The sequence below is a fragment of the Macrobrachium rosenbergii genome, chromosome 32 (genome assembly GCF_040412425.1).
Source record: "Macrobrachium rosenbergii isolate ZJJX-2024 chromosome 32, ASM4041242v1, whole genome shotgun sequence".
Lineage (NCBI taxonomy): Eukaryota > Metazoa > Arthropoda > Malacostraca > Decapoda > Palaemonidae > Macrobrachium > Macrobrachium rosenbergii.
In genome coordinates, this window is record NC_089772.1 from 9745910 (window position 1) to 9758075 (window position 12166).

Consider the following 12166-nt stretch of genomic DNA (forward strand, 5'->3'; position numbering starts at 1 on the left):
GATGGTTGTAAGAACTGCAGAAAGCTGAAACAATTTGAGTTACAGTACTAAGTTTGGCAGAAGTAGGAAAGGAAGTTGCCAAATCATACAATCCAAGGATTACTGGTTTCTACAAGGAAGGGATAGCCTGATGGGTGTTACAACATTGTCTGAGATAAGGAGTGACTCCATAAACTCAGTGAACAATACCTAAAATAATATCTTGGCAAAAAAAAAAAAAAAACAGAGGGTGCAGCAAGTATTAAGGGTACGATCCCTGGTAAGAGAAACTGACTTGCACTGAATTTAAAATTGGTAAGGATGAGGCCTACAATTAAGTTGATTAACTGGTGAAAAAAATTACAGCAATTAATCAACACATATTTTTAGAGTCAGGTATGGAACTAAAACTACTTGTATATGATCTCTAGAAGACATGTTGAAGCAACAACCAGAACATCCTAAATGTTGATTGACATATTTTATAAAAAAAGTTAAATAAAAAACTGAATGGTAGGAAAATAGGAGTAACTGTTTTGGAGCAGTTAACTTTGGAAAAATGAGGCTCCACATTCAGATAATCAAGATAATGTTGATCATTGTAATTTGCGTAACTTCTGAGGAGGTTGGGAGACAAAGTTTGAGAGCGCAGATCAATGTTAACATACAGTCAGGTTAAAAGCTAGAAATGAGTTTTCTGTAAAATAATAAAGATGTGAGAGGGAAGTGACTTATAAAAGTAAATGAAGCCTTATGCCACGGTTATAACCCTTGAAGATATCAAGAGTAACAACAAAAGATTTTATGAATGCTCGCAATACTGATAAACATCGAGATAAGAAAGGCCCCAGTAAATCTTGTTTTACACAAGCTATGATAGGACCCAAAGTGTATATCATGACAGGGGAATTAACAATGAAAAGTTTCAAGCCCATTAGGGATAGTATAGGTTAAAGCATTACGATGGTAACTGGAAGGGTTGGAAAGATCACTTTTTCTTGGGAACTGGCTGACACCGTGCATATTTCAAAGAGGAAAGGTAAGTAAAGTCTTCAATTAGCAGTGATGATATTTTCTTGTGGGTCTGTGATTCATATAATACCAAAATCCTTCCTTGAGACTCAGTGTATATCTGGTGAGAAACTAACGTAGGGTAGGTTACAATGAGCAGCCGAGCTCATATTGCAAGCTGGCTGTGATTGATCATCTGGGCAGATTCACAACCCCAGATGTAAACAAAAGACATAAAAGCAAGTTCTGTCGCTGAGCATATGGTTGGTTATTATTATTATTATTATTATATCATTCTTCTGAAGATGAAACCTATTCATATGGAATAAGACCACAGGGGCCACCGACTTGAAATTCAAGCTTCCAAAGAATATGGTGTTCATTAGGAAAGAAGTAATTATAATGGTCAAACCAATCAAATCATCTTGTGTTCAACTTTGGCACTGAATAACGTGAGGAAAGAGGCAAAACATGAATTGTAAATGACATCAGGTAGAATTGATATTTATGTACACTCCAGACTCATCAGTACAATTCATAATAAGACGATTTACCAGGGGAGAAGAACCCATTGTCTAGGACCACAACATCAGTTATAGGATGTTTGCTTGATTGTGGTTTAACAGAGTGAATTTTGATGGCTTGCCGTATGTGCTAAGTTATTTTTTGTCTTGGTGAAGACTCATGGTATGATGATTAGAAAAATAAAAAGTTCTGCAAGGTGTAATGCTGTGATTAAGGACCGCACACAAATAAAAACATTTTGTAGCCCAAACAGAAGAATCTTCCCATTATTAGCAGCCTACAACAGACAAATTTTGATGTCTGATTGTGTTTCAAATTCCAAGGTAAGATACACCATGTACCGAATGAATGCTAGCAATTCGCACCTTTTTTCTTAAGTGTGTTTTCCTTTCCTTTCCTCAAAAAATAACCCCTCTCCTGGTTACAGCATGAGTTAAGAATTCAGGAAATTGGTCCTTTGATTTAAAAAGAGAATGCTGAGTCTGCTGCAGGTTTATACACCCATGATGCAACCAAATTTTAGCCTTTCTGAGATTTTTGGGGATCCCAAAATTTGTCTTTGGCAAGGCACACTGCCAGATTGTGCTTGCTGTGAACTTGCATTTCGCAGTATACAGCTGACTTTGAATCTCTCTACATGGGCTGAGAATTATTTTAGTGGCCCTCATTTAAAAGGCAGACCCTCACTCATTTCCTAAGTTGTATGGCATCCAAAAGGCGAGTACATCGTTAACTTTCTTTGGAAATGTTTCCTTCTAAGAAGTCTTTGAGTGTACAGAATGGTTATTAGAGGAAGTATTCCTGAAATGGTGAAGGTTCAATAATCCTGCAGCCAGTCCCGACTTCATTAGGTATGTCACTGTAGAACCACAGTGGATAATACATTTATAGGTTCGTGTGTCTCATGTTCTTTATTCCCAGACACTGATCCGTATCTGGATAAAAAACCAGTTAATAACCTGTGACTTTACCTTGATAAGAAATTTCTGAAACACTATTGCCATGAGAGTGGTGTTGACGCCGAGATATTGCTGGGGAAGGCACAATAATTCTGCAGCCAGACCCTACATAATTAAGTAAGTCACCTTCAAACTATAAAGAATAATACATACATTGGTCTGTGTGTTGTTTCTTTTTTGCCAAACCCTGTGGGTATCCGGAATAAAGAAAAGGGTTAATAACCTGTGATTATACCTCAGACCAAAAATTATCTGAGTTGTTGGGATTTATTTATTAGGAACTAAGCCATCTTGCCACCTGTCAATTTCTTTTGTAAGCTCCTTTGAGGACGAACAGTGGCTACACTATCAAAAAACATGGTTTGACTCGGGAACATTTATCTTGCACAGACGTGGCGTATAATGAAGATGGCTGCCGACTTGTGTTGTTGTCACATCTGTGCATGTGAGACTTCGTGAAAGCCGATGCAGTCACTGTAGGACAGGAGTTAGAGCTCTCCTGTCCTGATTCCTTAATATTCTATATTGTGCCAACACACATTATTCTAGCCAAGACCAACTATAAGAGAATTCTTTGTAATTGGTCAGTCTGTCTTACAGAGCCCTGGGGGGGCAATGAGACTGTAACTCCTTTGAGGACGAACAGCAGCTACCAGAAAAAGGTTTTACCTGCGTCAAAACCTGTTTTATTGCAGTATGCCCAAAAAATTGAAAACATCAAAGAGAGCAAAATTGACATGAAATTTGCTAAAAAGATTTGTTGTATGACACCATTTTGTCATTGGAAACAAGACGTTAGCAGATTCTCAAATGGTTAATTTCTACCTGTTCTCATCTCTGGATCAGTCAAAGAACACCAAAGCACAAGTTAGTGGTTAGGCAAGGTGAGTGAGCCACACAGCCTCAACTTGATGCAATCCCAAGTGCTCACAGAGAGACAAGACAAAAGCAGACCTTGTGTCTTGTGAGCTGGCATTGCAGCCCAACCCTACCTTAGGAGTAACAATCACCCCACTGATGATTAAGTGCTCCCACCCTTCCCAAAGAAGGGTAGGCATGCAGAAGCAGTGTCTTGTTCCTCTGCCAGGTTAACTAGGAAGGTCATGCCACAGGTACTTCCAAAATGACTAAGCCTTATGGACACATGAAAAGTCAATATTAGTATATAAGTAAGAGAACTGCACAGCTGCTAATGAAAACTGGCAAATCCCAGACAAATTTCTCTCGAAAGAAGTCTTTACAGTGAATTCCCTTGCATAAACACAAGTAGACAAGGAAAGTCGACAGAGGACAAAAACCTGCCCATGAAGGGCAATGGTGACATTCAGTTTTTATTCTGTAAGAATAAAAAAGAACAACATAATTAAACAAAAGAGAATGGCAATGAGCAATGCTCATCCAAGAATCAAAGTTCTCAACTGGCAGTCATTACATATTAGTGCAGCATGTCTGTTCTTTACTGCAGCCAAAAGAAAAGTGGGTGTGTCTGTCGTAGAGTGAGGGATACTCCCCCACTCACCCTCCTTCTCCACCTTTTAACCACCTAACCACCTGGTTAACCACCTTGTTACAAGTTTTGACAGGTTTCCAGCTTGCAGTGAAAGATACTCCTATACAATAGGTGATGGTTTGTATTCATGTGGGAATAACTAAGGATTATTTAACAACACATGGGTACAGAGGAGGAATATTCGCATGTGCTACTTGACAGTCAGTGTGATTTTCAAAAACAAAGTAAAAAATATTCAAACTACTAATTACTCAGCTCCATTTTAAAAGAAAAAAGAGAAAGGACTTATGTCAGTTGTGGTGAGGAGGTTAATGGCATGGATTAATGATCATACACAAGAGTAAACCTCCCGCTACAAACTCCAGTTGTGGTGAGCACAAATTACATACTAGTCTATGTATACTGTACTGTACTATATGAGGCGCCCAGTTTGAGATGAGTGGAAACAATGGCTTTCATAAATAGGAAAACAAGGAGACAAAGTTAAAACCTTGCCACCACCAAACACTAAAGGATATAATCAATTTACATTTCAAAATATAATCTGTTCTACTTTTCTAGACAAAATGAAATAATAATATATGAAAATGTGGTCAGTACCGTCATGGTTTGAATTGCTTTGAAATTTTCTGCAATCTAGAAAATGGGTTAATCTAGATAAAAATTCATCATTTGCTTTCAAATACACCACCTCATTTTTAATGAAATTCAGCCAAAACTGTTTTTGTGCATCATCTTTCTCAGCCCATTAAAAGCAAAGTGCCACATGATGACATGTCAAATGATGCAGTGCTTTAAAACCAATAACGGCTGCAAAAGCTCTCAAGAAGACAAAAGCCTACCCTTCCCTATCCACCCAGCTCTCTAGCCCTCTCACCCCCAACCCTTCCCCAAACTCTTTCTCTGACCTACCGAACATTTTAATATTCACCCAGTACAGTGTGCAACCCCACTCAATGTGATGCAGGGAAAGAAGAGGGAGGAACGACTACACGTAGTAGAATACTGTACCTTGCTGTCATCCTCCTCCTCTTGACTGGGCTTTGCAAGGGTTGCATCTTCACCATTCTTTCTTGATCACAAAAGATACTCCTGGAGTAAACCATGTTAAAGTAGAGAAGATCTTTCATATCCTTCACGTTTTGAGGATCTAAAGCATGCTTCCTTAATGTGGGCCATATGGACCCCCGAGGACCCTGAGAAATTTTCAGGGGCTACAGGATAAAACTGGAAAAATGGGGGGCAACGGTGGGCCCCAAAAAAGAAATGTTAGGTCAGATTGGTAAACTGCAATTATTATTTCATGAATGTTATTTTCACTGATAACAGAAAATTTACAAGATCTTTTCAAGGGTACATAATCCTTAAAGCATTAGTTCTAGTAAATGAACAGCAAATTACTCCATTAAAACCAGACATATTACAGCAAACAATAGAAAGGAAAGAAAATTTACTTACCAGTACAGTATCAAATTTGGAGTTCTCCCAACAATTCAGTATTAATTGTAAATGGACTCCTTGTTGTCACATGAATATTTTTGAGTTTTCATATAAAATTTTCATCCAGATTATGATGTCAATTGATTTATGACTCTAGGGGCCCATAACACCAAAAATTAGCTTGGAGGGAGCCACAAGACATAAAAAGGTTGAGAAAATATGGTCTAAACGAATGGGGCCATAGTAATTCTGAGGGATCTCCACATCTTGCATTGATCTCACTTTATGAGACACAACTCTCGCTACAGTATTCCTTGTAACTGAAGTGGAATGATACAATCCAGACATCTCTGAATTCATGTGCTTACTTGTACATCTGTAATGTATGACTGCAGCAACCTTACATCAAAAATCCTCCCTGTGCATCATAAACATTCTTTTCCTCACAAAACCTTGGATAGCCTCACAGTCACTCAACACAACCAATGGAGTAATCACAATCATTATGGGAATGACCCAGAACCAGTCAGTGAAGGGCAATGAAAATAAATATCTTCCTATGAATCAGCCTAACGAGGAACAACAACACATTCATGTTTATGTTGTGGCCCCACATTTATCAGTAAACAGCATTCAATAGTCTTATCCCAGTAAATTTTCTCAGTCCACTTATTGATTGACTGACTGATTATGAAATTTAGGTCTTGTGAGACATAGAATTATTTTAATGGATCACTTTTTGGATAGAGCCTCATCTCACATGTACATAGGTGCCACTTGACTCTCGAAATCACAAATGTCCATATGGTAAATAATAAAACATTTGTTGAAAGCTTTGGGACTGGGAAAGGTTTGTTGAAAATCAAAACAAAAAATCGCACATATCTGCTTTTGTCAGCACAAATCCAATGTTAAATTTGCTTCTGAATATTTTTCTGTAATTTCCTGTCATTTTTTCAATAAGATGATTATTTTGCAATACATAATCTGAATGAATGTTGTACAGTTTGCAGATATTACAGTCAGGAGCAAGGAACATGGGGCATGTGTAATGTGATGCATCAACTGGGAGGTTCTTTTATGTGATCCCTCAGGGCTGGGCCTCTGTCCCTTTGATCTATAGCTCAGGCTCCCTAATCCTTATCATAGGGACAAATGGTACTGAAACTTGTTTACCTTGTGCAAAGCATTTCTCACCATCTTTTCTGACACTACAAAAATACTGAAGGACAGCTTCATACACAAAACCAACAAATCTACCTCACTTTTAATCATTTAGGTTCATGTGTGCCTCCTGAATGTCTTCCATTTCTCATCGTTTACACGATCTTTTAGGCTGCTTATATAAGTATCCTGAGCACCCAAAAGTTTTTGAAGACTTTGTTATAGTTTTGTGAGTTATACAAGCAAAACATCATCCTTGCAAGCAGGACAAATGTCTCTTGCCTTCATGTATTTCTGAGTCTTCTCAATGAATTACCTCTCGCCTAGGTTCTGGTCATTCTATGTAAAATACTCTTGCCTAGGTTCTGGTCATTCTAGGTAATTCAGTATACCTTGTGTTTGGTCCTACCACTTTCTTTTGCTTTGTTCTAAGAATCTCCAGGGTTTCTTCACTATTTTAAATCAATCTAACTTTCTTCCTGATCAAACTCCGTTGAATCATCGGCATATACATTCCTCTTCCATTTGGAAAACTTATATACTGGAATATGAATTTAAGAATAATAAATGGATAAAAAGCCATAAGTCTGTAACAGAGTCAACTTCAATGTCCACTTGACAGGCACAGTAGTTGAACTGATGCTGGAAGCACAAGGAAATATAAGACACAAGGCACAGCTACAAGTTGCTTGGAGAACATAGCAGGGCTGTTATTGGCTGCAGCTTTCCTCACTGATGGCAGGGTATATCATGTTTCCTTCATAAAGCTACATACATATGGCATTACAAATTGATTGTCATTTGGTTGACAATCTTCAGGTTTTTTACCCTACCAAATTCAAATTGAGCACTTTAAAAACACCAGTTTCCTATATGCTGATATGAACAAGGCGTGTGACTTGGCTGGCCCATATGGTTCTCTAGGAGAGAGCCTCATATTTACAATGAGTTGGTTATATTATGTATATAAATTGTAGTGTTGACCTTTGGGATGGCATTTATGCATTTGATTTGATCCCAGATATTTAAAAGTTTTGACATTCTTGATGTCGTCCTGACTCACTTTCACTGTTTCCTGTCTTCCTTATGCTCCCATCCACAGATACTCAGTCTTTATCCTACTCATCCTGAGCCATCAATCTTCAAGTGCCTGTCTCCACCTTCCTACCTTCAGCTCAACTCCTCTAGTCCTGTCTATCAACACTATGTCATCAGTGAATAGAGCACTCCAGGGGACCTCCTCTCTGGCATCTGATATTATAACATCCATCACAAGGTTGAAGATGTAGGGGCTGAGAGTTGATCCTTGATGGAGACCAACCCTCACTTTGAGGTTGCTTCTGCATTAACATCTTGTACCACCTTAACATATTTTTCAGAGACACCCTTCACCCTCAAACACCTCCATACTTCTTGCTTTGGTACACAGTCATATGCTTTTCCTAAGTCAATAAATACCAAGTGAAGGTCCTTCTATTTTTCCCCATAGTTTTTCTTAAAGCAAATATAGCATCTACTGTACCCATCCCTGGCATGAACCCGAACTGTTCCTCACTTATCATGGTTTCTCACCTTATTATTTCTTCAATAATTCTTTCGTGGATCTTCATTGTATGGGATATCAGTTTTATCATCAGTAATTACAACAGTCTTGTATGCTGCCATTCCTTTATATATTGGGACCATCAGGCTGTTTCTCCAGCCATCCAGTGTTTTTATTGATGGTGGATCCTACACATTAGGTCCCACAACATATCAATTCCTTTCTCTCCCAAACATTTCCAAACCTACTGCTTTTCCTTGCTTCATTTTATCTAGAGCCCTCTACTTCTTGTATACTGATATCCATATCTACTTGTGGGTTACCATCCTTTGCTAATCTTCTGGGGTTTTCTTCATCTAATACCTTTTCAAAATATTCCTTCCATCTTGCTCTTATACTTTCCTCCTTTGACAGAGCTTTTCCATATTCATCTTTGATTTGCTTGATGTATGTCAGACCTTTGTTTGCTTTATCTCTAATTTTTGCTATTTTATATATAATCTTTTGCACTTCCAGTGTTTCCGTTCTCTCATACAACTAATTTGTTGCACTTGCCTTTGCTACAGCCTTCTTTGCACTTTTCTAGGCAAATTGATTCTCCTCAGAATCATTTTGATCATAAGCTATCTTTGCCTCCTTCATCCTCTTGATTTTTTCTCATGTATCATGATTCCACCACCCGTTCTCCTTTTCACTGAGTGGACCTCTACCAGAAGTCTTTCCCAATGACTCTTCTGCTGTTCTAAGAATCATTTTCTATCAACCAGGTGTGTATGTCTTCAGGTAAACTGATGTATCGAGAACCAGTTCCTGAGATCTTTCTCTCATCACAAGGTCCTCTAGCCTCCACCACTTGATTTTTGGTTGTACTGTCCTTCTTCCCCCTCCAACTCGTCTTATCAAAAAGTCTGACACCACTAATCTATTTTGCAAACTAACACTCTCCCCTTTTATTACCTTAAAATTTTTCACTTCAGTTAGATGACTTCTATAGATCAGAAAATCTGTGTCTGTCTCCTTCCACTGATGTATGTTCCACAGTTGCTATTTTTAAATAAAGTGTTGTTAATAACCACATCAAGGCTACTGCAAAATCTACTATTTGTTCTCCTTCCTCATCCATTTCTCCCATACCATGTCCTCCATGGATACTGCTGATATTTTCATGATTACAACAAATATGCCCATCTAAATTGCCTCCAGTAACTATCTTTCTTCTAAATATAACAACACCACATACTGCAATACGTCATGGAAAGAATGGAAACACTATACTGAATACACTATATAAGCTATATATTTACTGGAATTCAAGGTAAGGAACTCTGTAATCTGTCCTTATTTTTAAAAAAACATAGTCATAACTCTTTATACTATAACCTAGTTAAAACATTAAATACTAAAAAATGAGAGAAAAAATTATCTGTCCATAATATCTAAAATACTGTACAAGGATTTCTCTTCATGGCATTTCTTTGTACAATTGTCACTGAAAAATAAAGGGAATTTTAAGAGCCAGCACGGATTTCATCTTTCTTCCAACCACCCTTCCCATCAAGGGTAATTAAAGTGTCATGATACTTTAACAAAGTTTCCCTATGTCCTATGCTAACTATAGTTATATTGAGGTCTAAACATGCTTGATACAAGTAATTTTCAACGTCAAGACTTAGAGCACTTGTTGACTCATCCAGTAATGCAAACTGAGGTCGGTGGAAAAGCACTCTAGCAAAACACACTCTCTGCATTTCTCCAGGTGATAAGGCATCATCCCTGTAAAACACAGAGAGGGAAAATAAATAAAAAAATAGCTTAAAAATAGGAACACATGACATAGCTATATCTAAATACTGCATTCTTTAAAGTGGCTTTAAGATACAAAACATTTCAAAACCTCATAAAGGTTAAAATTCTTAAAACTAATTAGCTTCATTTCACTGCTACTGATTCACACACCACATTTACTTAGTGTCAATGTAATTTATGATTCATAAAAACACAACAGTACTTATCCTACTGACTTGTTTCTACTCTTCAGGATCATATGCATACCTTATAATAAACAGTGAAAGTAGATTTATGCTTGCACTTTACTTAAAATCAAAGGAAGAGTGAATCCAAGTACAGAAGGAACAAATTGAGTAGTTTCAACTAGACTTCTTCCTTATTACAGGAACTAATTAAACCTACTACGAGAATTTTTATTCCACCAAATCAACCTAACCACATTCCTCCTAAAACATAATGGAAGTCAAGCAGCTTCATACTGTCTAGTTTTGAACTGATTTCCTTAACCAATTCAACCTTTCTGATGTACATACAGTAACTGAATTTTCACAAATAGCACACACTAAATCCTTAAACATATACCAGCATAAAAACTAATAAACATGAAAATACGTGAGAAATAATGGATATCACAATAGCAATCAATGTATGAATATACAGTATAGACAGATGCTGACAATATGAATAAAGTAAATATCTGTGTGTACCATTAAGCAAGGAAACTTGAATTAAAGACTGTTTAAGGTCATACCACATAGGCTATGACACTTCCCAAAGACAGACCAGTAGTTATTTGAGCCTTGCTAAATGTAAGAAAAATAAATGACACCAACAGCCAAATAAATATTCCAAAAATTTAAGCAAAGTGCTGCCAAGTATACAGTATAGACAGAGGACAATAGTTCACCCTTGTTGTTAATCCTACCCCTTGAAACCAAGACACTAAAACAAAACAGTTTCATATGTGTTTACTGTCTCCAGTTATATCAACAGGGATCTCTACCATTCACATATTTACATTAGCACTCCTTTTATTTTCTGTCTGAATATTGTTTCAAGTATTCATATATACCATTTCTCTGCAATCTTTGCAGCCTTCCCAAAACTAAGCAAATAGACACCTCCAAACCTACCACTTTTCTAACAAATTGCTCCTCTTCCCTTCTCACTTGGCCAAACCATATTAATCTGTTTTCTAGAACTTAAGAAGTACATTCCTCTGTTGTTCATTTGTGTCTATAGAATATATATATTTAAAAAATAAAACACTAAAGAATAATATGTGAAGTTTATGATTTAACATCATCTGTACAAGTAAAGAGGGACCTTGGATGCACTGACAGATGGACTGATTAAAATGGATGGTTTTATAATACCAACACTCATTTTGCTCCTTTTCAAAATGTTCTTCCTGATATTTAAAACGAAAAATTAGTCTTTCTCAACTGCACGACTTTGGATGGCTTATTCACTCACATACTGATAGAATGAGATGCATGTCAGATAGCTTTAATAGTTACTTTTCTATTTTCTTGTCAAGATTACTGCTCTTTACATACAGTTAGTAAACATGTGGCTTTGGCGCTTTTATGATCACTCTGCTTCTGTGGAAATTAGTTGCATGAATGGAACTGAATAAACTGCATGTGATCTTGTAAAACTAGAACATGTTTGCATATTTAATCACTTCTGAAATACAAGATGACAAAATAAACGAAACTAATAATAGCAACAAAGATGGTGAAACCACATACTAGACAACTAAGAGGGCAACTAAAATTTTAAGAGTTTTACAAAAAAAGGTCAGTAAGTTGAAGACACACAAGAAACATTAGGCTTCTTTAGAAGGCAAAAATGCTAAATGAATTGCAAAAACATACCAGTTCCAGTCTGGATCACTGTGAAGGCCACCGCATCTCTCAACGAGACCAGTCATGTGCAGTTCCCGCAGAAGATGCAAAATTCCTCGACATACATCGTCACTTAAAGGATTCCCTGGATCCAGCCTCAAGGGGTAGATTATCTGGAAAAATAAAAATAATTTTCTCATAGTTTTTCCAGTGAATATAATTCTGAAATTTGCTCTTAAGTTTCTCTGTGGAATCAATAAAATCAAGGAACAATGTTGCATTATATAATCATGTAATAATTTTCTTAAATGAAAAAGCCAAACAAATCACATAGCTATTAATCAAGAGAAAAATAAGAACACTAAGGAATGTTAGGAGCTACAGAAGAGCAAATACT

General features: G+C 36.9%; 2 protein-coding genes across 2 annotated transcripts in view; one reads left to right on the top strand and one right to left on the bottom strand.

The window, feature by feature from the left end:
• Positions 1 to 926: 926 nt before the first annotated feature.
• Positions 927 to 12166, top strand: part of Ilk (integrin linked kinase) — a 91465-nt gene continuing 80225 nt past the window's right edge. Inside the window, exon 1 of the mRNA XM_067132862.1 lies at positions 927 to 1018. The gene's annotated coding sequence lies outside the window, so the exon portion shown is untranslated. The remainder of the gene's footprint in view (positions 1019 to 12166) is intronic.
• The window catches only part of LOC136855655 (lysosomal cobalamin transporter ABCD4-like), a 39664-nt gene continuing 36904 nt past the window's right edge, over positions 9407 to 12166 (bottom strand). Inside the window, exons 13-14 of the mRNA XM_067132863.1 lie at positions 11800 to 11942; positions 9407 to 9904 (exon numbers count right to left, since the gene is read on the bottom strand). Of these exons, the coding sequence (XP_066988964.1) occupies positions 9640 to 9904; positions 11800 to 11942 (408 nt within the window). The 3' untranslated portion in view covers positions 9407 to 9639. The remainder of the gene's footprint in view (positions 9905 to 11799; positions 11943 to 12166) is intronic.